General features: G+C 35.2%; 3 protein-coding genes across 3 annotated transcripts; 1 reads left to right on the top strand and 2 right to left on the bottom strand.

The window, feature by feature from the left end:
* Positions 1-3,221: 3,221 nt before the first annotated feature.
* Positions 3,222-4,575, bottom strand: LOC18033255 (leucine-rich repeat extensin-like protein 6). The gene has a single exon (XM_024183837.1). It carries the CDS (start codon positions 4,488-4,490, stop codon positions 3,270-3,272), a length of 1,221 nt encoding a protein of 406 aa, XP_024039605.1. The 5' UTR covers positions 4,491-4,575; the 3' UTR covers positions 3,222-3,269.
* Positions 4,576-14,591: 10,016 nt separating this feature from the next.
* LOC18032182 (40S ribosomal protein S3a) lies at positions 14,592-17,336 on the top strand. Its single transcript, XM_006419941.2, has 7 exons — positions 14,592-14,709; positions 14,814-14,861; positions 14,993-15,098; positions 15,813-15,950; positions 16,055-16,240; positions 16,372-16,572; positions 17,031-17,336. The coding sequence occupies exons 1-7, from the start codon at positions 14,699-14,701 to the stop codon at positions 17,124-17,126; spliced, it is 786 nt and encodes a 261-aa protein (XP_006420004.1). The 5' UTR covers positions 14,592-14,698; the 3' UTR covers positions 17,127-17,336.
* A 375-nt stretch (positions 17,337-17,711) lies between these two features.
* LOC18032891 (protein NETWORKED 1A) lies at positions 17,712-24,633 on the bottom strand. Its single transcript, XM_006419940.2, has 3 exons — positions 24,480-24,633; positions 19,516-23,702; positions 17,712-19,068 (listed from the first exon to the last, which is right to left on the bottom strand). The coding sequence occupies exons 1-3, from the start codon at positions 24,580-24,582 to the stop codon at positions 17,908-17,910; spliced, it is 5,451 nt and encodes a 1,816-aa protein (XP_006420003.1). The 5' UTR covers positions 24,583-24,633; the 3' UTR covers positions 17,712-17,907.
* Between the last annotated feature and the right edge of the window lie 99 nt (positions 24,634-24,732).

The raw sequence follows: 24,732 nt of genomic DNA, 5'->3' as shown, positions 1-24,732 counted from the left end.
AAAAATGAAGTAAAGAAGTGTTTGACAAACTTAATTAAAATATTATCTAACATTGGATATTTAATTATAGTATATTTTGTACGAGTAGTTTTACAACAAAAGATCCCTCATTTCAATAAAATATAAACCAAATTTTATTTCATTGAAGACAATATTAAAAAAAATAGTAATCACGAGATAATTTTAATAAATGGAATTTGTTTTAAAATACAATTAAAAAATTTTGACGCACACAAATAGTTATTCGGTTTGCTTTAAGGGATGGGCTAAATATTAGTTCGTTTATATGTTTTGAAATGGAGTTGTGATGTTTGACTCCCTCATTATACTCACCACCTCCCAACCATTCACTTTTATATTAATACCTATTTTATCCTTATATAAAATGACTTTTAAGTGCACCCACATTATAATTTCTATTAACATCTAATTTAGCTAATCTAATTTATTAAACCCTAATTTCTTTTAACTCTTTAAATTATTATCTCTTCCCAAATATTCTATACTTTACTTTTGTAATCACGAAAGAAATTAATTTACAATATTTAATAGAGGATGATAAAAAAGAATTAAATCTTTTTTATGGTTATGGTAATGGTGAATAAAGCCTTTAAAAATAAAGAGAGAGATTACAACAATTATGAATTTTTTCTTTTTAAAATAGATTTTATAAGTTTGATATAGTGGGTCCTTGGAAAAAAATTATAAAATTATAATTATGGTAAATTTGGAATTAGGTAGGGTATGTTAAGAGATAAATATTAGTTTAAATTTTTTAATGAAGTTAACTGAAAAGTGAGGGTTGGTGAAATATAATGAGAGAATCAAATATCACCACTCTCAACTACTCTCATTTATGTTGTACTAAGAAGATTGCTAAGTGGTTAAGGCCTGGGGAGCTGGTTGTCACGGGCCGCCCAAATCTCCCGCAATCGGAGATTAATTCCGCGCACACGGGTCCTCTTAGCAAAAGTCCACCTCGATGTAGAGTGTGCTTAGAAGCGAGATGTGCTTAGCACAAAAAGCGGGATGTACTTAGAAGCGGGATGCGCTTTGAAGTGGGCCGCCAACATAACAAGTCTTTCGTGGTGCGCTTAGTAAATCACTCACTAAGGCCCAAGATCTAGACTTCTCTACAATTTGTAAATAGCTAGAACTTTCTAGGACTTTGCACTTAACCCCCTAGGAGATATTTGTGCAAGTTGCATGGAAACTTCAAGAACCTTGCACCCAAGTCTATAAATAGGGGTGAGCCCCCTCATTTGCCCACAAAGCTCACCAACCACACCACACACAAACACTCAAGCACACACACAAGCTCTCTAGCTCTCTTGTAAAGCTCTCTTGTAATTTATTCTTTGTGTGTAATAAAATCTATTTTGGCCACATTGCTCTATTTCTCTCTAGCATTTCCGCAAGCATTCTTGTTTAACTAGGTTGAGAAGTGTTCTAGGCTTACTTAGCGACTTGTGTGCTAGGAAGTCGTCTAAGTGCCGCATGGGTTGCTGCGCAATAAAACTCATCCCGTGACATGGTGGTACCCATTTAATGCGAAGGCCCAGCCTTGGCTAGGTCCATTTGCACTTTTTTTGTTGAATATATATATATTCTTTAATTGCTTCAAAATGACGCGGCCATATCTAAAATAAAACACAATCCACTAAAGTAAATACGAAAAAAGTTTATGATTACGAAATAAATCTTAATTGAGGAGAATTTTGGAGTTGGATGAGGTTTAAAAATTTTAATAATATATCTGTCTAAAAATTAAGATTGTGGTTTTTATTATTTCTTTCTTGAGCTCTTTGAAAGTCTTGTGTCTCTTTAATAATCTCAAGAGATTAAAAAACAATAAAATATCCATTAGATTTTGAAAAAGATAACTAATTATCAACCGTGTTTATTTTTCACTTACATTGTCATTTGGCAAAACTAATAAGAAAATTCAAGTAATACAATAGAAGAAACAAATCTCTTGAATATAAAGTGCCCAATGCAAACTATATAATATAGCAATCCAAATACAACAAAGAAGCACTTACTTTGCAATGTCAATGAGCTTTGGAGTTAAGGTATTTTCACATGCAACTCTCCATCCATGTTGTTGGTTCAAGATACCATTGCCAGCAGTATGAATATAATCATCATCTCTTCAAAATAAATCAGATGGTCTAACAGAAAATAAGAACAAGAATTTACACCAAATCATGTTGTGATTGGGATGTCTAGTCTCATATTTCCAAATAAGTTTTAGAAACGTGATTAATTACGGCATAGCGATGAACACGACTAATTACAAATATTAAAACAAAGAAAGATCTTGCAATGAGTTTGGTATTTGACTGTCAACTTGTGGAAGTGATGAATCGCTCACTAGCCTAGTCTCAGGAACTAAAGGCTGGGAAATTTTAATAAGCCAAAATTTAAGAATAACTAATTAATCAACTTGTGACGGTGAAATTAAATAAACGCGGTCACAAAAGTTATTAGTGTCTCGTGTAACCTGCGACTTTGTTGCGGTTACAAATGGGGTCATCATATTCATATCAATGTAAAATAGCTCCACCCCCTTCCAATTTTGCTGAAGATCATTACTTTCAGAAGGAAGTGGGGATAGACTGACAGTTAATGGATTGTCCCCCCCCAACGTAAGCCATATCTCCGGCTTCCCCACGTTCATCTGCTCTATCTTGCTTAAATATTAGCGCTGGCATTTAATTCATTTCTCCATTTTCAGCTCTTGCCCGCACCGTCTCTTTGCCTATACCTCGTTTCTTTTTAAAGAAATCGGATTTCTTGCCTCAAGTGATGATGGCAGTTTCAGTAAATGGAAGTACTACCCAACACATACAATACAAGTGCATGCAAGAGTAATAATGCATATATCCATTAATGAGCAAACACTATCAAACTTTCTCTTTGGTTTGATTACCATAACTCAATTGTTTGGTATTTTGGTGATTGCAGTAGAAAAGTTATTATAACTGTAAAATAGCAGTAGATTGAGTGTATTATTCTAGCTTTTTAAAACTACAGTTATCCAATTACAATACTTTATGATTCCTAATTTTCCTATTCTCAATTATCAAGATTGTAATATTGGAATCATCACAAGATAGTTAAGAAAGAAATCAATTTAAAAAGAAAAGAAGGAGGAGGGAAAAAAAAAAGAACTATTTTCTCTACTGTAACAAGAAACCGAACAGATAAAAATTACAAAAAGAAGAATATTTTATTATTCCCTCCACGTCCAATGTCTTTCCGTTCGGTCATGGATGATGAAGATGTCCAGGTGAGAATGCTCCCCAATCCTCTGGGTGCTCGGGTGCCGCGGCCAACGTGGTGGGGGCGGAGGCGGTGGACGGCGCCGGCCTTCTTGGTAAGCAACAGGAGGCACCACAGTCAACAGGATGTGAATAAAATGCCTTGCATTCCATAGGCGATCGCTGAAATGGCCTATTAGGAATGCAATTCTGCCTATCATCTTTAACCTTCAACTTGAGGCAAGCTAGTGGCTCAGTACAAAAGAAATTATAGGAGTAAGTGAAATTCTCCAGCTTTGGCAAACAGCATATACTGTTTGGAATTGCTCCAGATAGGTTATTATGAGCAACATTTAGCTGCTCCAAGCTCTTCATGTTCCCCATAGACTCGGGCAACGAACCAACTAAATTGTTAAAGCTAACATCAAACACCGTCACTTGATTTAACAACCCTATATCTTTCAGCAAACAACCCTTTAATTTTGCATTCGCGAGAATGATCTCGTTGAGGGTACCTGCCATTTTGGTCAAACTTGGAGGTAGGCAACTGTCGAAGTTGTTATTTGCAAGAACAAGCACAGAGACGGGGGAGTTACCGATGTTATTTGGTAAGGATGAGGTAAACTTGTTGTTGTTAAGAAACAGTGCATCAAGCTTTAGATCAAAGACAGCTGAGGGGATTTCGCCTTCGAATTGATTGAATCTGATGTCGAGAAACTTGAGTGAAGGCAAACAAAGAACAACAGAAGGGAAGCAACCACTGAATTGGTTGTTACTAACATCAAGCTCGAAAAGAAGTTGCATATTTCGGAAGCTATCGGGTATGGTGCCACAAAAGCGGTTAGAGTTTATGTGGAAGAGGGCCAGGTCTTGGAGGAGGCCCAGCTTTTCCGGCAAGGTACCGGCTATGTTGGCTTGGTTGAGGTCTATTCCGGCGACTGTTAAGCAGTCAGGATCATCTGGGGCGGGTGCACAGTAAACGCCGGTGTAGTTGCACACATTGGGGCCACACCAATTAGATGTGAAGCCGTTGGGGTCAGAAGTGATGGAAAGTTTCCAAAACTGAAGGGCTATGTAAGCTTTCAAGAGCCTTGGATTTGGAATGATGAATCCAATATCATTGTCGTCTAAAGCTTGGTGAGAGGGCTTAGAGAGGAGCAATATGATAGAGAGCAGCAGGCTGCCACAAAGGGCTAGATTGAGAGAAGGGTTGTTCTTGTTGGTCATTTTGAAGAAAGTTATTATCCCATCAATGGTAGTCGTGTGTGTCAAAATTTGGTGACTTTTGTTGATGAAAAAGTGGTAGCAGCTAGCTGCTATCACGTTTTATACACATTGACTTTTAACATCACTCTAATCTAGCTGTATTTCGTTGAACATCAAGATACAAGTATGTTCTTACAAATAAATTGTAAATAAGATAAAATAATAGGGTTGAAATAAATTTGGACAATGATGGAAAAATTAGAAAGAAAGCCATAAATCAAAGTGGCCATAGGCCATTAGTAGCCAAAGCAAACCGACCATTTGAATTAGACCTTGATGATCTTGCGTACATACTTATCTTGGGCAGGTAAATTAGAAAGTAAATTGTAGTGCACAATTTACAAGTGCTTCTGTTCTAATCTTGGGCAGGTAAATAAAAACTTTACTTCATGATCTTGCGTACATACTTATCTAAATCATTATGCTTAAATGCGCAATCGTGACATCAAAATGAATCACCAAGCCACTTACTGTGTTAACAATAAAGATTATGGCACCAGATTTTTTTTGATGATCTGCGTATACTTAACTAACAAGTTCTGCTAAAAATGAAATGGCCAAGGGCGCAATAAAGTCGTAATTACTTCACAATTTGCAATATGTGTAAACTATAGGACAGTTGCAATGTGGTTGCATTAAATGTTTAATGGTCTATATCTGGCTTACTCATTCATCCATATTCTGGTAAATAATAAATGAGAAAATTTGAGTGGTTAATATTGATGAAGTGTTATCATGACTCATAACACTGTTATCTAAAGAAGTTGCTTGTAAAAGACCCCCTCCCCCCCCAACCTATAAATTGTTGTCTAAGTTACTAACTTGTTTATTTCATGCAAGATTAGGCCTTGCGACGCTCTCTATCAAATTTTTTTATTAAATTCCATTTTGACTGAAATTACCTAAAAATTCATTTCTTATATATATATAATATTTTACACCATATATGTTTTATTAGTTATAATTTAATTTTAATAAAAAATTACTTTTTGAGAAATTATAATAGTTTAGAGTTGTGGAAATAGAAATTATATAATAACGAGAAAATAATGTAAGATTTTAGGATTTATATGTATTTTGTGGATGAAAACTTGAAAAATAATTTTCTTCGTTTGAGTGAAATTTTATGCAAAGATTAAAATATGAATTTGTATTTAATAAATAAGGGGTATTTCGGGAAATAAAATTTAAAAAGGGTGTTACGAGTATTATAGAGGGGTATTAAGAATTCCACTCTTCATTCAAAGCAATGGCCCAGAACAAAGACAGTTCATAATCCAAAGTAACCTCGACAAGCCCAACTGGAAGGGGGCCCAGCAATTAAAACAATGACCCGATTAATTAGATTTTAAGTGTGGACATATTCATCATCAGCCCCCACATTTTGCGTATTCACAAGTCACAACCCTACTTAAAGGTTAAATGATAAGAAAGTCTTTGTAGTTTTTTTTTTTTGAAAATTCTAGATAATCTAATAATTTATACAATTAATCGAATAAATCATCTCTATTTTTTTCCCCATTTGGGTCTATTGGTCATTGATCATTACTATCGTTAAGATAAATTTAATTCGATTGTTCACACTCAAGATATATATAATCAAATTGCTCATAAAAGCACATGTTATTTTTGTGGTAATATTATTCTCCATAACTTTTAGAAGGGTGAAGCTATTTGAATATATTATAGTGCTCTTTTAGAATTTTTAAAATTTATTCTTTAAATCCATCATTAAATTTTAAAAAATTAGAGTTTTACTCAACATATCCACCTAAATGTCATATATATCCTAGCAAACCAAATTATATTCTAATGTAACTACTAAATAAAACAATTAAACATCATTAACCCCCACCAGTTGAGTTTTTAATTTAACTTAATAAAAATATAAAATAAAGTTTAATCTAAACCAATCGAACAAAATTTAAGTTGTGCAATTTTTCAGCCAAATAAATATTTGCCGTTTATTATCAATGAAATCAAGCATTTGGGATTGAATTAGTTATGCAAACAAATAAAATTCAAATACATATAATAGAAAAGTTAAATAAAAAAATAGAAATGGTCAAAAAATAGCTCTCTCCCTATGTTTCTCTCTGTAGCCCTCATTTTCAGAGTATCTTTATTGTTTATAGAAATAGCCAAATTATAATTATAATTGAAGTCATAAATCTAAACCATAATTTAGATTACATGGGATGAAAATTACACTGTTAGAAATCTCCTGTTGCAAAAATTGGCTTTATTTATGGTATTTAAAAGAGAAGCCCCCTGGATTTTAGAATTTAAAGGATAATGATAGATGATAGAGAAAAAAGAGAGTTTAGATACGGGTGTAGTCATGTAGAGAGTAAATTATTTTATTTGCTTGCACAATCATGTCCTTGATAGTAAATATTTTAAGGAAAATGCTAGGGAGTGAGAGGAACGAGAGAATGACGGGAGTTGCTGTCGTTTCGCTTCTCGTTCCTCTCCCTCCTTAAAACAATAAAAAAATAAAAAGAATGAATAAAGAAATGGGTGCGTGCAGAGGGAAATCCAAACCTTATCTACCTTATCTCCAGCCTGACTTTCCTCTCTCCTCACGCTCCTCTCTCACGCAAATCACCATTATCGTTTACTCACGGCAGCAACCGCTCACGACTTTATCTACTCCCAGCCAGCCTTTCCACTCACGCAAATCACCATCTTCTCAACTTAGCAACTGGTCACGACTTTTCTCTCCAACCAGCAACTGCTCACGGTTTCTCTCTCCAGCCAGCCTTTCACCGCAAGCAGCACTGTTTCCTCCTCTCTCTCGGCAAAATTAAGTAAGCAAAATGGTGCCTTTTTCAACTTGTTCTTTTTCTTGTACTTTTCTTGCATTTTCTCGGCAAACATTAAGTAAGCTTGCTCGGAGAATCAGAGGAGAGAGAGCTTAATCGATTAATTGATTTGTATCTAAATCTGATTTGGGTTTTAACGTTTCAGTTTCTAGGAAATGGGTATGCAAAATTGTTTTGGAATGTAATGGGAAGTTTAAATCTATTGTTAATTTGTTGGGTTTTTGTTTTTGCATTCCATGTGCTTGTTAAAAGTCTTATTTTTCAGTATAAATGAATAGTGGATTCAAGTTTTTTTGTAGTATCATCGTTGTGTTTGAACGATTCTCATATTCGAATGATGTTTCAATTCTTCCAAAGAAATTCAGATCGTGAAAAGGAGTGTGTGAAATATCATGCATTCTCCATTTCTTAAGTATAGGAGTTTTAAGTTTGATTGTTATATCTGAAATAGACCCTAGTGATATGGTGATTAGGTTATTGGAGAGCAATGAATCTTGAACATTGTGGCAACTTTTAGAGCTACCCTGATAGCATGATTGGAGTTTGATACGCCTGCTACTTTTTTCAAAGAAAAAGAATATTTCTAGGATTGTTGATCCTGACATTGCTTGTTTTGATTCATTGCCATTAAGATTTCTAGTAGTTGCTCGTTATCTCATTTAGATTTCAATCTTGCTCTCTTTTTAACTTCCAGGATTGCATGCTTGCTGTAAATTTTGCTGCTTGTGATTATCTTTGGAAATTTAAGGGGGAAAGGCTTTTATACTGTCTTATGAGTGCTTTGTGTTTTAATGCATTGTTTTTTTTATATATATATATTGGCAGTTTAAGTAGTTTATTAATGATGATGCCATCTAGTACAAATGAAACTCGGAATTCATTGCAAATATGTAATGAATGCGGTGAGCAAATAGAGTTGTTTACATCACGTACTACAAAGAATCCAAATCGTAAATTTTGGAAATGTAGAGTGAAATGCAAGTTCCGCAACCCAAGAGAGGGTGAATTGGGATTTTAAAATTTATGCTAAATAATTTGCGTAACAATTCAATCTAATGCCCTAATGGAATTGAAAAAAATAAATTCAATATAGCACAATAATAAAAGAGTAAGGGAAGAGAAAACAAACACAAGAATTTTTACGTGGTTCGACAATCCCCGCCTATATCCACGCCTCCAAGCCAACTAAGCTCGAGGATTTCACTATCCAAGCCTCCCAATGATTCAAGTTCTTACAATTAACTTCCAAGATGTCAATGAACCTTTACAATCAAGAGATTATCTCCCTAATATCTTCACCTCAAGTATTTCTCACACTTGTACACTCACAATTTGATAAGATATGAAAATTACAACAAAAACTCTATTTGAGAGTGGATATGCAAATAATAGCACAATGATGATTCAATAAATGATGATTTACTAAATGGAAGCTCAATATGTGTTATATGATGTTGTTAATACTTGCATTTTTTTTAAAATGACGTTGAAATTGAGTTTTTATAGTTAAAACCTAAAAACTAGTCATTCTAGACAAATTTCCACAACCAAGCGGTTAGCCGCTTGATTTATCCGGTTAGCCGCTTGTAACAGTTATATTACCGTTATTTTTTAATTTGGCTACAGTAATATTGTTCACTAAAATTATACTTTAGCCTAATACTTTCTATAATTATACTATGACCCAAAATGCTATAAAACTTTACAAATAAGTTCAATTTCAGAATTTCTAACTAATAATTATCATCTCAAAATTTTCTAAAATTATGATATGACTCCAAATATATTATTAATTTTCAAAGAGGTACTTTTTCAAAATTTTAACATAATACCCATATTTTTCAAAGTTCTCAAAACCTTTCACTTTAGTCCAAAATGTTCATAAATTATAGTATGGTCCAAAACATTTCAAATGTTTGCAAAGAGGTTCAACTCTGAAATTCAAAATAATACTTATTAAAATTAAAGATTGCAAAACTTTTCATTTAAATCCAAATTACTCAAATCCACAAAATACTTTATCTTATAAAAATAAAACCTTTTAGTTTATGAAAAGTAATTATTTAAATAAATCTATTGAGCTTCTCAAATGCTAAATCGTGCATCAATTAAATCATACCGGATTTACAAGAATTTATCGCAATAATTTATCCTTTGAGCCCTAATCTTTATTCTTGATTTCGCCGTTGTCCGTTGAGTGTCTTCAACTTGATTTCACTTGATTCACTTGCATAAATATTATCCTTAAAAAACTAGTGAAAATGTTAAATACAATATTTATTAAATCACTTAATACACATGTTTGTTATCATCAAAATTACATTATATACTATTGGAGATTGAATTCTTGTTTGTTAAGTTTCAATTATGTGAAGCGCAGAGGGGATTGCTTAATGATGAACTTCGAACAAGACAAACGCCATGTTATGATTTCATTAGAATACTTGTAATTATTTTATTATGTTTTATATTCAAGAATTTTTTTAGGTTCTTTTAATTTGTACTATGAACTGAAAAAACGTATAGACAAATATAATTTGTACTATTTTTCTTAAGTTCTTTTAACCCGAAATTTTTTTAAGTTCTTTATTAAGTTTGAAATTAGATTCAAATGCCTTAATAAAATTAATAACAATAAATTAGGTTTTTTATTTTTCATTTTACAATTGAATATATACACATATATTACACTATTTTGTTCCCTTTTATTTCGTTTATTGCATAGCCCAAAATTGACTGCATTTGTGACATTTTGATGAAACACTTTCAAAGAAATGGCTACTGAATTCCACAGTTGTGCCAAACTGATATCTTTGATAAAATCTAAACCAAACCAACCATGAAAGTTTGTACAGGCAAGCCGTGGAATGATAATAAAAGTACTTGTAAACATTAACACAAATCTAAGTGCAATGATAGTGAAAATAATCGAAACAAGTTCAAGTCAAACATCAATTTGTCGTCTCAAGCCAAATCTAACTGAAATGATAGTGAAAATAATTGAAACAAATACAAGTCAAACATCAATTGCGGCGATTGTTATTTTTATTACATTGTTGATGTAACAATTGTTGAAAATTCCCACTTGCAGATCATTCATACGTCATCGAAGGAGAAGAATAATGCGACTGCAAAGTATACGGTGGGACTGGTTGCTATAATACACATGAAATTAAAACATCATTATACATTTTTAAAATTTGACAACGTAAAATATAAGTATGCATTAAGAAATTTATAAATATAAGTATACTTACTGTGTGCCAGTTATAAGGAAATGACTGGTAAATATTATTTCCACCAACTTGAACTGGGTATACGGTACCTAAAAAAAAATTTAAAATTCATATTAAAATTTTAAAATTAAAATTTACTTGTGAATTTGTTTCTTACATTATAATAGCTTAAACTCCCATACTGATTGAGATTTGCATTTACAATACTTCCTTCGTTAAACGTCTACATATACTCAACAACATACTTAATTACATATGTTCAAAATAGTTGAACTAACATTAATAATAAAAACTCACAAAAATATACCATGGCCATGTTGCTCTGCTGTGTGGAGATTTCATTAGGCATTTTAAAAGATGCTGAAGCGTTTTCTTGCAAATCCTGTAAAATTATAATATACAAGAAAATAAAGATAAAATGAAATTATAAAACATATATATGCATTTAAACAAACCTTTTTTTTTTTCAGCAGTCTTGTTCTTTTGGGCAAGTTTTTTTTTTAGTGAAGATTGTTTCCTCAAACAAGGAGGACGACCTTTACGACGTGTCGCTACTGGATCATTAATTACATGTTCAATATTGTTGCTGCTATAACTTACTTCACCAATAACAGTTGTTTCCACACTTGCACACTGAATTTGCTTGGGCAGATCCTTCATTGTTTTATTAATCCAACCCAACACAAATTTGTAACTACTCTCATCATCAGCAGCTATGTTTGCAACCTCAGTGAAATCAGTACACATTTTGTCATATCTCTCCTGCTGAATGGATAAATTTTACACATCATAACTAACTTTCACCTTACTATAACATCTCCTCACATCTTTCCTCCACCTTGATAAAATGTACATCTCTGGAAGTAATTCAACATCGTGTTGTATCAACACTGAAAGGGCATGTCTACAAACAATTCCCCTAAACTAAAACTTTGAGCAGATACATCTAACTTCACATTCAATTTCATCAAAAACAACCTCAAAGCTTTTTTTTCTTTCCTTGCCCAAGTGATTCATTGATTTCATATATTGACCCAACATAATCCACTATATCACAATACATCAATGCAGTAATTCTTGCTGGAATTCTTTGAACTTAGAAATGGTGTACATCTCTCAACTTGTTTCTGCATCTCATATCTTATTACACATGGAATATTTTTACTGAAACACTTGGCATCTGTTTACCATTCTAATTCCGCGTTCCTTCGCAATGCATTTTCATATTGCTTCACAAACTGCTTTAAATTTGTTTTTGAGTTAACAAACCCATCAAAAAATGCATTTATACTTTCACTTCGCCGAGTTGTTGACATTCCCACCCAAAAACTATCTTTCAAATAGCATGGAACCCAACGATACCTCTTATTATATAAACTATTTAACCAATCATTATCCCATAAATCATATGTTGTAATCATGTCATGCCAATCTTCCTCAAATGCAGCAAGGCTCAGCGAATCATAAACAGCAGAAAGTAATGAAGAAATAATACATTCACGTTCTTTAAAAGCCTCTAACTTCTCAGGCACCTTCTTCATTATATGTCATAAACACCATCAATGCCTAGTCGTAGGAAGAACATTCTCAATTGCCTTTTGCATTGCTTTATCTTGGTCAGTAATAATACCAATGGGAGGAGAATCGGGCATGCATGATATCCATGCCTCAAATGGCCACGTAAATGTCTCCGTATCCTCGTGAGAAATCAATATGCATCCTAACAAAATAGACTGCCCATGATGATTAACTCCAACAAAAGGGGCAAACGACATATCATACTTATTCGTAAGATACGTGGTGTCAAATGTGAGAACGTCCCCAAAATATTTGTAAGCTACCATGCTCCTCGGATCTGCCCAAAATACATTCTTCAATTGATCATGCTCATCCAAGTCAATGCAAAAAAAAAAAAAATTCATTGCATTCTGCTTGTTTTTTCTCGAAGTACTTTAAAATTGTCATAGCATCTCTTTCTCCAAGCTGTAATTGTCTTGCTTTATTAACAAGATTTCTACAATCTTTTTCTAAAAATGACACATTTTCATGCCCACAATCTTCGACAACAATAGAATTAAAATTTTGGGCAATGTTAATTCCTGCAGAATCATTCATTTCAATTCGCTTTTTTACACTTGCACTAATTCTACGGTTACAAGGGAAATATCTTGCTTTGTCCGGACTCAATCCATGATTATGTTGAAGGTTTAATGTTCAAAGAATCCATTTTCCCTCTTCATTTACACAACCTTCGATTCTAGCTTCACAACCAGTTTTCACAACAGGTTTCAGCTTCAGCATATTAGTATATCTACTATCTGCTTTGCCGCTACGACCACATGTAAAGGTCGCATATTTTACAGTCTCGTCGTTCCCTTTCTTACTAGTTAGCTTCTTCACTGGAAACCCTTTTTGTTTACCGTACGCTTTGTAAAACTCAAACATTTCCTCATAACTATCGAATAACGTACCAAGAGTCGGCTCAAATTTTTTCGGTTGCACATCTTCAATTGCACACTCATTTTAAAAATTTTCCATCCTACAAAATAATTAACATTTATATTCAGTTTCTAAAAAATTAAATTTAAAAAATTTCTAAACCAAATAGAATTCAAATAAAACAAAATTCATAACATAAACCGCAACAACTCCAGAAGCATAATCATTTTCAAAATTGACATATGACATTGCATGCAAAAATAGATAACAAAAAATAAAGTATCATTGTGAAACAGAAAATTTACAGAGCATGAGAAAATCAACTACTGCTAATGTTGTCACTTGATAGACATACAAACTTATGGAAACACCAAAGTTGAACAAGCTCAGCAACTTAGCTTATTACATTGCTTAAATTCCAGAAGCTTAAATTCCACAAGACATGCTAGATCTTTCACATAACAAAAAAGTAAAAGAAAAAGAACAAGCTGAAAAAAATCACCGCTCACTTAATGTTTGCTGAGAGAGCCAAGAGAGAGGGGGAAACAGTGTTGCTTGCCGTGAAAGGCTGGTTGGAGAGAGAAGCCGTGAGTAGTTGCTAGCTGGAGAGAAAAGTCGTGACCAGTTGCTAAGTTGAGAAGATGGTGATTTGCTTGAGTGGAAAGGCTGGCTAGGAGTAGATAAAGTCGTGAGCGGTTGCTGCCATGAGTAAACGATAATGGTGATTTGCGTATTGTAAAATGACACCCTATTTAATAGATATTTGAAAATTATAGTCTAGCTTTAGGTTAACTAAAAATACTTAAGGAATTTACAATAGTTTCCATTCTTTTAAATGTTTGTAATAGTTTAATACCGATGATCATAGTTAGTGGCTGAAACAAATAACTTTTGAATACTAGTTTTGAATTTTGACCTCCTACCCTATAATTCATAAGAGTGATGATACAGCCACAAATTTTTGTACAAACTGATTTGGCATTAATTCATTGGTTGAATGAAAATACAAAATAATAAAAATAAATCATGTGGGCCAAGAAATATTCAATTTAACCAATTTTATCATGCCACATCAGTTTGTACAAAATAAATTTATACAAGAGTTTGCAGCTATATTATTACTCAATTCATAATATTTTTTATTTGTAATATTTCGTTCTTTAATAAATTAAAATAATCAAATAAAAAAATTCACTATGAAAAAATCTGTTACCTTAATTATTATTATTAATTCATAAGATAAATTTCATATTACACTTCTTGTAAATTAATTATCTTTAAATTGTCTCATTTACTTTTGAAAATTTCAAGTTACCCTCATTTTTTTTTTAAAAGATAAGGAAAGAAATAAAGATGAGTTGATGAACTTTTTTTTTCTTAATAAAAACGAGAATAAATTAAATTGAGCTATTTGAATATATTAATTTACATGGGTAATCCCAAGTTAATCCTTTAATTTATTAGAATGTAAAAGTTAATTATAACTAATTCTGTAGCTGATTTTTTTTTTCTAATTCATAAGAATTTAGGGTGCCGATAGATAAAAATCACCCATTCACTCTTGCAAGATAGGGTTTCGGTGGCTCCTATCTAAAAGCAAACACAAGCACAAACACAAACACATACCCAGCAGCTGCTGCTACTGCGTAGTTGCTAAACTATCACAAGCATGGCCGTCGGGTAACACTGCATCAGAATCTCTCAAAAATTCACTCTATACTCACTTGCTCACTTAATGTTTAATCGTTTGCTGATTTGTTAGTTTTTGTTTTGGTTTTGTGTAGGAAGAACAAGAGGATTTCCAAGGGGAAGAAAGGAGGCAAGAAGAAGGCGTAAGTGTTTTCTTTTCTTCTTCTTTTTTTTAAATTACACGAAATAAACCAAGCCCATCTTGTGTGTTTGTCGATCCGTTGTGTTTTCTGTGATAAAAGTTTTGATTTTGCTGTGTCACGTTCTGTAATAGTGCCGATCCATTCGCCAAGAAGGACTGGTATGATATCAAGGCTCCCTCTTGTTTCCGCGTCAGAAATGTTGGCAAGACTCTTGTTACCCGTACTCAGGGTACCAAGGTATTTTTGTTGTTGTTAATTTGTTATTTTTGTTTGTTAATTTTATCCCTTTTTTTAATTTAAGACTATTGAATTAGCAACCATGTGTAGAATTGTTTTGTTGCTGTGTTTAATAACGATGGTATTTTTGAAGTAATTTCTTGTGGCTGGTGTTTGCTTTAGTGGATGCCGGCCAATTGTTCAAGGTTTATATGTATAGTGTATAATTTAACACTGATTTTTATTTTTTTATTTCAACTCTTTGTAGAGAATATATTGTTGTTTTTGTAGTGTCTTTTTGTTTGTAAGATCTGAATGCATGGAATCACACACCAATATAGATAATATTTGCTTAGCAATTTTGGATAGGATGGTCTAAGTTCTTGATTAGTACAATGATTTAGATTAAAGTTTTCCATTCTGTTCCTAAGAGTAGAGAATTTCAGATATTGTAGACTATAGTAACTGAGTTGATTTAATGGCTTATGTATGTAGAGGAGTATTATTAAAATTTTATTGGATGTTTTGTTCATATGTGTGGATTTAATTATTTTATTTTAGTTATATGTATTTGCTCTTCACATGCACTGGTGTGAGCCTTGCACCTCAATTCTCTTGGACTTGAACCCTTGACCTCTTGCTTCACTGCATGAGGCCAACTAACTAGGATATCCTCTTTGGATAGTGTAGATATATATTTCTTCATACATTGAATTACTTGAGTCTCTTTATCAGATTGCATCAGAAGGACTTAAACACAGAGTGTTTGAGGTATCATTAGGTGATCTACATAATGAAGAAGAGCATGCTTACAGGAAGATCAGACTAAGAGCTGAAGATGTCCAAGGGAAGAATGTTTTGACAAACTTCTGGGTAAGGTTAATGGGATATATTTTGTTGGCTTTCACAATATTTCACTGTGTAAATGTGTCTGGTGTTATGTTAATGAATTTCTCTGTTTCTTTTGAATTATTTAGGGCATGGATTTCACTACAGACAAGCTGAGGTCCTTGGTTAGGAAGTGGCATACGTTGATTGAAGCTTACGTGGATGTCAAGACCACTGATAACTACACATTGAGGATGTTCTGCATTGGATTCACCAAGAGACTTCCAAATCAGGTTAAGAGGACTTGCTACGCACAGGCCAGCCAGATTAGACAGGTAACTGTTATGACGTGTCATTTTCATCAGTACATATGCTTTCCATTTAAATTGCTATTCATTTAATTTTTTATTTCAACCGTTTCTTATTTTTATTGAGGCAATGTTTTCTGAATCTTTTGCTTTGTCAGATTCGCCGCAAGATGAGGGAGATCATGATTGCTCAGGCAGCATCCTGTGATCTTAAGGGCTTGGTCGAAAAGTTCATTGCTGAAATAATTGGAAGAGAGATTGAGAAGGCAACCTTAAGCATATACCCCTTACAAAATGTTTTCATTCGCAAAGTGAAGATCTTGAAAGCTCCTAAGTTTGATCTTGGAAAGTTGATGGAGGTTTGTCCAGTCTTTCTGTTCCTCCTCCCCCTTAATATCTGCTTCTGATTTAGTGTTTAAATCCATTGAAGAGGTACTGCTTGGATCATACATGCATGTTCAGATATAATGTTTAAACATAAATTTCTTGGCTAATTTCCTTTTTCCCCAAGCCCTGAACAACAGAAGTCCTAGGTTAGCTGATTCCATGAGCTTCTCGAGGGCATTTTATCTCCTCTTTGTGAATGAGTTGTCCAAGTGGCATAAGTAAAATCATAGTTTCTGCAAAATCTATATGGGCAGCTTTAATTCAAGTTTAAATTTGATGCATTTGGGCATTCTCCCAAATTCATATAATTTGTTTTCACCTTTGATATTTCATGTTCTTTGTCTACTTGTTCGTGGTGTCATATAGCTTTTGGCAGAAACTTCTTACAGTTAACTTATAGTCTAATTTTTCGTTTTGATGTTTTCTGTAGGTTCATGGTGATTACTCTGAGGATGTTGGTGTAAAGATGGAAAGGCCAGCTGATGAGCCCATTCCTGAAGCACCAACTGAAGTGATTGGAGCTTGAATAAAGAAATTTTTGTAGTTTGTCTTTATAACCAATCAGATCTAGTAATTTTTGGGCAGTTTTGTTTGTGATGAACTCAAATTTGTTTTGAGTTTACATATTTTATTCTAGCTGATATTTGAGATGGCTGCAGCGGTTTCTGTGGTATGAACATGATTACCTTATTCTTTATTCCAGTGGATTAGATACATTATTCTAATTTTCTTCAAATCCAGCTTAGAGAAGCATCTATCTTTATGATCGGCTTTATGGAGTCCTTTAATGGTTTTTTATGAACCAAATCTCTCTTCTGATGCCCATGGATCTGATCGATGCTGAATCATAAGAATACAGAACTTTCAGTTGCTCAGGGACTAGTGTTTTAACCCCCACCATTTATTCTATAAAACGCACTTCCTTTGATATCAGAGAATCTGAGTCGAAGGTTTTTTCTAGCATATTGAAACCCTACGCAGCAACTCTTGATACTCCTAGGTTTCTACGGACCAAATCCGCTCTGCTGAAACTTGATTAGCTGGAGAGAGTTAATAGCATTATAGCAATGTGGCATGCGAGAATATAGGAGAAACTTGTACTGCATTGACATAGTTTATGAGAAGAAATAACATAAAAAAATGCTGAAACAGCTTATTCTGATTACATCAGGTCTACTTCTAGCGGTTCCTCTGGGTTACATCATACTAGTTTCCTCCCAACAAATTACAAATACAACTGAAGATAAAACATGATATGAGATGCAAGTTAAAAGCATGGAAAACCTGTGCCGGTAAAAACGACAGGCTCAGTCTCCATTAGTTGAAGGTCTCATACACCCACATAAACAGCCCTTCCGCCTTCCAGTGCTACTTCTCCCACCACTGTAAATGAAGTCCCTCCAGAGAGCACCTGTTCTACTCCCCGAAAACTTCTGTTTGCCTTCGGTTTTGCTTTCATCCTCTAGTTTTAGCAGAATATATTGGATGCTTTGCACAGCTAGCTGCAATCGTCCAATCTTTTCAGATCCTTCCTGTGCTTGTTCTGCCAGCTTTCTTCCAGCATCTTCCAACTCTGCTGCAGACTTGCCATCGAAAGATGGACTCTGTTCAGTATCTTTCGTCAACTGATCATTGATACCCACTAGCTCAACAACAGTCTCCTCAACTTCTTTTAACTGTCTTTTCACTTGTTCATATTCAGGATCGTTGGCCGCCTTCTTGCTCTTGTTCATCTCCATTTTGTTTTTCAAGTCTTGGACAGTGGTTTGAAGACTAGTCAATTTCTGAGCATCAGAAGCAAGTCTCTCCAAAATCTTTCTCTTGCTCCCTTCTTTGTTGGTCTCTCCATTGCTGCTGGAAACCTCTAGCTTGTCAACACCTAGCTCCTTCTCAATTTCCAGTTCTGAAAAGGGATTCTTCGATTCTACAGCCTTGGACTGACTACGTACTGAGGTATTTGCCGCTGGTGCAGCTGCTCGCTTTTGTTGGTGATGTACCATTGGATCAAGGCCACAGTCTTGTTCAGCACATTCCCATAAACCAAGCATCTGATCATTGGAACCAGTGTTCTCTCCCCGCCTTTTTCCATAGAATGAATAATCTGAGACTTGATCGAGTGGAATATCTTTCATCAATGTCCTACTACTAACTTCAGAAGTTTCAGGTTTACTCTTGTCAGTTAACTTACCCTGGAGTTCTATCTCTTCCTTCTGATTAGCTTCTCCTTGACATGAGGTGCTTCTTAATTTCGAATCTTCAGTCTCAGATATTTGATCTTCTACCTTAATGCTGTTTTTCATACTTTCCTGGACTACAAGCCTTTCAATTTCTTCAACAAATGCCTTTTCAACTGCTTTAATTCTAGTCTGCATCTCTTGCAATTCTGAAATACCATCTGCTACTGCAATGCTTTTAACTTCAGGTTCTTGACTGTTCATCTGGTGAAGTTGACTAGGCATTTCTGAATTCTGTTGAGACAACAAAAAGATATCTTACTATTATGCAGAAACGCTTGATAGCAGGATTCAATGGTAAAAGATATGGAGATCAATTCCACAAATACGCTCAGCACAGATGCAATGCAACCAGAAATTCCTACAAATTCTGATAAAGTGAAAGAGAAATATGATATATCATGATGTCAGATGATTTTTAGGGCCCGTGCGGGATTGCAGTTGTTCAAAAGTGATGTTCAGAAACTAAAAGCTAATTTTGGAGTTAATAAAGCTACAACATAACCAAACTAGCTCTTAGTCTTTTAAAGTAGAAGATTTAAGTTAGCAACTTAGCTCCACCTTGCTAAGGCAACATAAAGGATAATGGAGAAAGTAGAAAACGGAAATCATTGTCTACTTGTGATCAAGATGCTCATCTGATTCAATGATCAATGTTTTCAAGAAGAGAAAAAGCATTACCTTTTGTTCACCATTGCCTGCCAGAACATGCTTTTTCTGATGAAGAATATTGAGCTCAAGAGATGTTATGTTATCTTTGAGGGAAGCTATAACAGGGTCATATGAAGACAACCGAGACTTTAACCGTCCAATTTCACTTTCCAAAGAACCAATTCTTTCTTTCATCTGTTTTGACTCCAGACTTTTAGTTGCACTTCCATCTTCAAGATTCTCACAAACCTCAGCAAGTTCATGCACTTTATTTTCAAGCAAAACTTCACGGGTGGAGGACATTTGCAGATCAAAATAAAAAGATGTAGCCTCAGACTCCCAAAGTTCAAACTCATTGCTTCTCTCCTGCAGTTCAGAACTCAAATACACTTCTCTAATCCTGTGTTCTTCAATCTCATCATGTAATATACCCACTTCAGCTTCCAAACTTTTATTTACTTCTTGAAGGCATTCAAGCTCCCTTTCTTGCTTAGAACAATCTCTGGATATTTCAAGAATTCGCTTCTCTGCATTCTCTTTGATAAGCTTCAATTCATCACATTCCCTCTTCAGATCCTCGACAGTTATGCACAATTCCACATTCAGGTTATGCGTAGCCTTAAGCTTCTGTTCTGCTTCTAAAAGATCTGAGGCCTTCTGTCTCAGAGAATCATGTCCAATGAAAATCTGAATGTTTAACTGATCATTGAGGTCTCTGACTTCATGTAGCTCCTTTTGCAACTTATCAACTGTTTCATTCAGATGTAGGCCTTCTGCTTCTTTCATTTCCAACTTCCTCCCCAATAATTCAACCTTCCCCTGGAGTTCACCATTAGTCATATGGAGATGGTTGAGATCTTCAAATAATGCTTTAACTTCCTCAGCTTTCTCAATGCCAAAGCTCTTGAAAACTGTTGAGACATTACCAAGATCTAGTGCTTCCTGGAGAAGAACAATATTTTCTTCTTCAAGAGCAGAAATGTCCTTTTTCAATCCCAAAAATCTCTCGTACAAAAGTCTGTCTTCTTCAAGCAGCTTGGAATTCTCTTCTTCTAATGTCAAGTAAGCCTCCTGCAAACTTGCCAGCTTCAGACCCTGAGTTTCTAATTCATCCTTCAATGAATCTTGCCGTTGCTCTCCCTCACTCACCCCCAACATTAACTGTTTGTTCATCTCAAGCAGCTCGTCCTTATCTTTTTGAAGCATCATATGCTGCTCTGTCATGCTCATAAGCTCCTGCTCAAAGATTTTCTTTCCTGACTCCTGTTCAGCTCCGTCTAATCTCAGCTGTCCAATTAAAGTCAGAAGCACTGTGTTCTCAATTACTAGTTGCTGCTTCTCATCCTCATTTCTTAAGACTGAACTTTTTAGGTCCTCTATATCCTCCACAATTTGTGGAATAGGAATATGACCTTGTTCAATCTTACCTTCATGCCAATTAGCAGGGTCAAATTGAAGAACTCTGAACACTTGATAAATCCCTGTCCTCAGCTTTTCAAGTTCATCAAGCAAGAACTCTGTTTCCACCTGCTGCTCAAGATTTTCACTCTCCAACTCTGCTATCAATTTATCTGACAATTTGGAGGCCTCAACATGCTTTTGACATTCTATCAACAGAGATAAGTTCTTTTCTTCCAGATCTTTTATAAACTTTTGCAAAATGAAGATTTCAACCTGAGCCTTTACAGCTTTATCCAGTTCTTCTTCAAACTCTTTCTTCCTTAATGTTGTTTCTTCTTGCAGTTGATGGACAAGGCTTTCCAGATCTACCATCCTGGATTCACTTGATTGCACATAATTAGCACGCTCTAGTTGCTCATTCGTGAGGGAATATCGTAGTTCTTCTACTTGACTGAGTGTGGATTCTTTCTCCCTCTCTATATCAGCATATTTTTCTTCTAATTTTGTAAACCTCCTCTCCAGGTTTCCAAGTCTTTTTTCAACATCTTCCAGCTGAGAGACTAGAGTGCTTCTTTCATTTAAAAGATTGGATTTCTCATTTTTTAGCATCCGGCAGAAATCTTCTAAGCTCTTTGACTTCGCCCGCAGACCCTCAAGCTCAACATTTGCACCAGCAAGGGAATGCTCCAGCGTGACGTTTTTCTCCAAGAGCTTCTGCATATTCTCAGTCATAATTTGTAACTGAGAAAGTAGGGTGGCTTTCTCAGCAACAAGAGAGGATTTCTCTTCTCGTAGAAACTGGCAGGACTTCTGCAAGTCGTTGACCCTCTCTCCTGACCCTTCTAACTTAATATTCATTTCTGATAGTGAACCCTCCAGAGCAGCATTTTTCTTCAAAAGATTATCCATGTTCTTCAACTTCTCGTGTAGAACTTCTTTCTCATCTCCTTGCTCTTTGCATACTTCTTTCAGCTTTGAGTTCTCCTCTTGCAATTCCTTTACAGCTGATCCAAGGTGTTCAGGATTCAGACCAACTGACAGCACTTGCTCCACCAAAGCCTGATATCTCCTACTTAAGCCCATTATTTCCTCCTTCAAATGATGAACCTCTAGCTGAAGGGCATTACTTTTGTCCTCTTGTAGTGCAATCTCCTTTTCAAGTTTCTCTTTCATCTCCTTCAGGTTAAATATTTCATTTTGTAGATTCTGAATCGTAATGGTGGAAGAACTATTCAATTCAACCAGGCTCTGGTTCTCTCTTTTAACTTGCTCAATGCCTTCCTCAAGATCATGGTTGCATACCTCCATGTCCTTCATTTTTTGCAGCTTATTTTGAAGCTCCAATGTCAGAGCTTTCTGCTCATGTTGAGATTGCGAGCGCAACTTCTGTAAAGTCTGAAGTGTAACTTCAACTTGGGCAAATCGTGACTGTTCATCCTGCAAAGAAGCCTGAAGATTCTCCAGCTCCCTTTGCTTCTGCGAGAGTTCTTGATCCTTGATTGCTATCTTCTGCACCAGACTCTCTGCCTCCACCTGCAGAGAATGGTTTGCCCTCTCTAACAGAACACATTGTTGTTCAGAAGTCCTCAATTTTTCAGCCCCCATAAGAATTTCACTGTTTAGTTGTTTGGCATGCTCTTGGGCATTAAAAATTTCACTCTCCATCTGAGCTATTTTATCCAAACACTGCTCATACCGGAAAGCTATGGCTTCTTTTTCTTCATTTAGTCCAGTAAGAGCTTGCTTCAGTGCTTTAACCTCAGTTTCAGCTTTTTCAGTTTGTTCATTGAGCATGCCGGCATTTTCCTCAGCAAGTGAGATTTTACTCTCCAGTGCATATATCATCTCAAGACATTGCTTGTACTGAAGAAGACCAGCTTCCTTTTCATTCTCTAACCTGGAAAGTTCTTGCTTGAGCTTTTGAGCTTCTATTTCTGCTTTTGAGGCTCGCTCATTAAGTCCTTTTGAATCCTCTTGGGCTTGGATGATCATTTTCTCCAGAGTAGATATTCTTTCCAAACAATGATTGTACTGCAGAAGACCGGCATCCCTCTCAGCTTCTAATCTAATAAGTGCTTCTTTCAGTACTTTAACTTCAATGTCTGCTTTGCTAGCTCGTTCATCAAGTCCCCCAGCATCCTTTTGAGCATGATTAAGTTCCCTCTCCAGGCTTGAAAACTTCTGCAAACTCTGCTGGTATTGCATAAGAATGGCTTCCTTTTCGGCCTCAATTTCTGCAAGGGTTTTCTTCAAGGTTTCTAGTTCACTGTCAGCTTTATCCTCTGCTTCATGAACAGTCATTCCTTTTCTAATTCTTCCTTCAGCAAGTTTTGAGTTTTGAGGCACCATTTCTCCGGAACCAAACATTTCATTGAGCTGCTTTAAACCCCTTTTGCTTATTCCAGAGTCTGATTCTTCCGAATACACGCCATTCCTTTTTAAGGCATGTAAATTGGTTGAAGAGAATCCCAGTGCATCTTTCTGCAAATCATCAGGGTCAACCAGTGCACGTATTGGATGCAGCATTTCTGGTGTGTGAGGCTCACCCTCAGGACCTGATGAGCCTAGGGTTGAATCATCGCGTATTACATAGGGCACTTGGTTGGGAAATGCTTCAGACATTGTTCGATGGGCCTGACGGAGCTCTCCAGTTGCATTATCGTATCTCTCTGCTAATGCACGATAAGCTCGGTAGAACTCCTCAACCAATTTCATGAGCTCCGGACGTTTCTTATAGTACATTTCTGCCCTCCTTGCAAAAGAATCTGCATCTTCTTCAATGAGCTTGATCATTGCTTTGACTTTGGCATCCATATCTGTTTTAACAGAGTCCAAATCAGGTGACCAGCAACCCAAAAGTTTTGAACATACATATATAGAGATATATGCATACATTCACTTGTACTCATTTAGAAATGGGGGAAAAAGATGAGCCATCTCTCCATGTGATATTCTGCTGACAACCATCAGAGTTATACTTCTCTTAAAAATATAACAGTTAGATTGGAAACCTCGGAACAGAAAGATGGCATCCTCGGATCATCCAAATGTACAATATGTTTCATGTTGTAATGTCAGCTAATATAAAAGGTTGCTTGGTTATTTTAGGTCTTTGTGATAACCTAATACCTGACCTGAGAAGACTTGATGGCTTTTAACAGAAGCCAAACATAATATTGATGATAATAATAATAATAGATGTTTAAATATGAAAGAGATTGAATGAACAGTTCAAGCGATAAATTATTTGAACTAGGTTGGGTTTCAGTTCATATACAAAATAATTCCTGGTTTTTCAAAGATCAGGGAAAGTCATCTACTCTTTATCAACATGAACCCAAAGTCATCTTCAAATTATGTGGTAAGGACGGTTAAACATTCCAGGTGATGAGGGCGCACTAAGTTGGGGAATCCACGAAGAAATCTAACTTTGCTTTTAAACTACTAATGAGAGTTGCTACTTCCTCAAAACAAACAAACCATATACAAATAAATGTATGTATGTGAGACAAATAGATGATTATTATGATCCATAAACAGCTGTTGCTCAAGCATGGTTACCCATCAAAATTATAGAAGATATTGGAATATACCTGTAAGATTTTCCTGAAGCCATTTTGAATTCTTCGGGCTAATGTGGCTGTCCCACCACCAAGAGTACATGCGCCTGGACTCCTGATGTAGCAAGGCTGCCATGACTCCAGCAAACAACAAAATTGCAACTGGTTTGGATGTTGGCAAGGCTGGGTTTTTTCTAGACTTTGAAGAGGTCCTAAATGGGGGCTCCTCAGGTTCTTTCTCTGGCTCTTCCTCTGCCTTTGTTGGGGAACTGTCTGTTATAAACTT

Source organism: Citrus clementina, unplaced genomic scaffold (assembly GCF_000493195.1).
Source record: "Citrus clementina cultivar Clemenules unplaced genomic scaffold, Citrus_clementina_v1.0 scaffold_9, whole genome shotgun sequence".
NCBI lineage: Eukaryota > Viridiplantae > Streptophyta > Magnoliopsida > Sapindales > Rutaceae > Citrus > Citrus x clementina.
The sequence above is the reverse complement of the archived record's forward strand: the minus strand, read 5'-3'. Positions and strand labels throughout refer to the sequence as shown.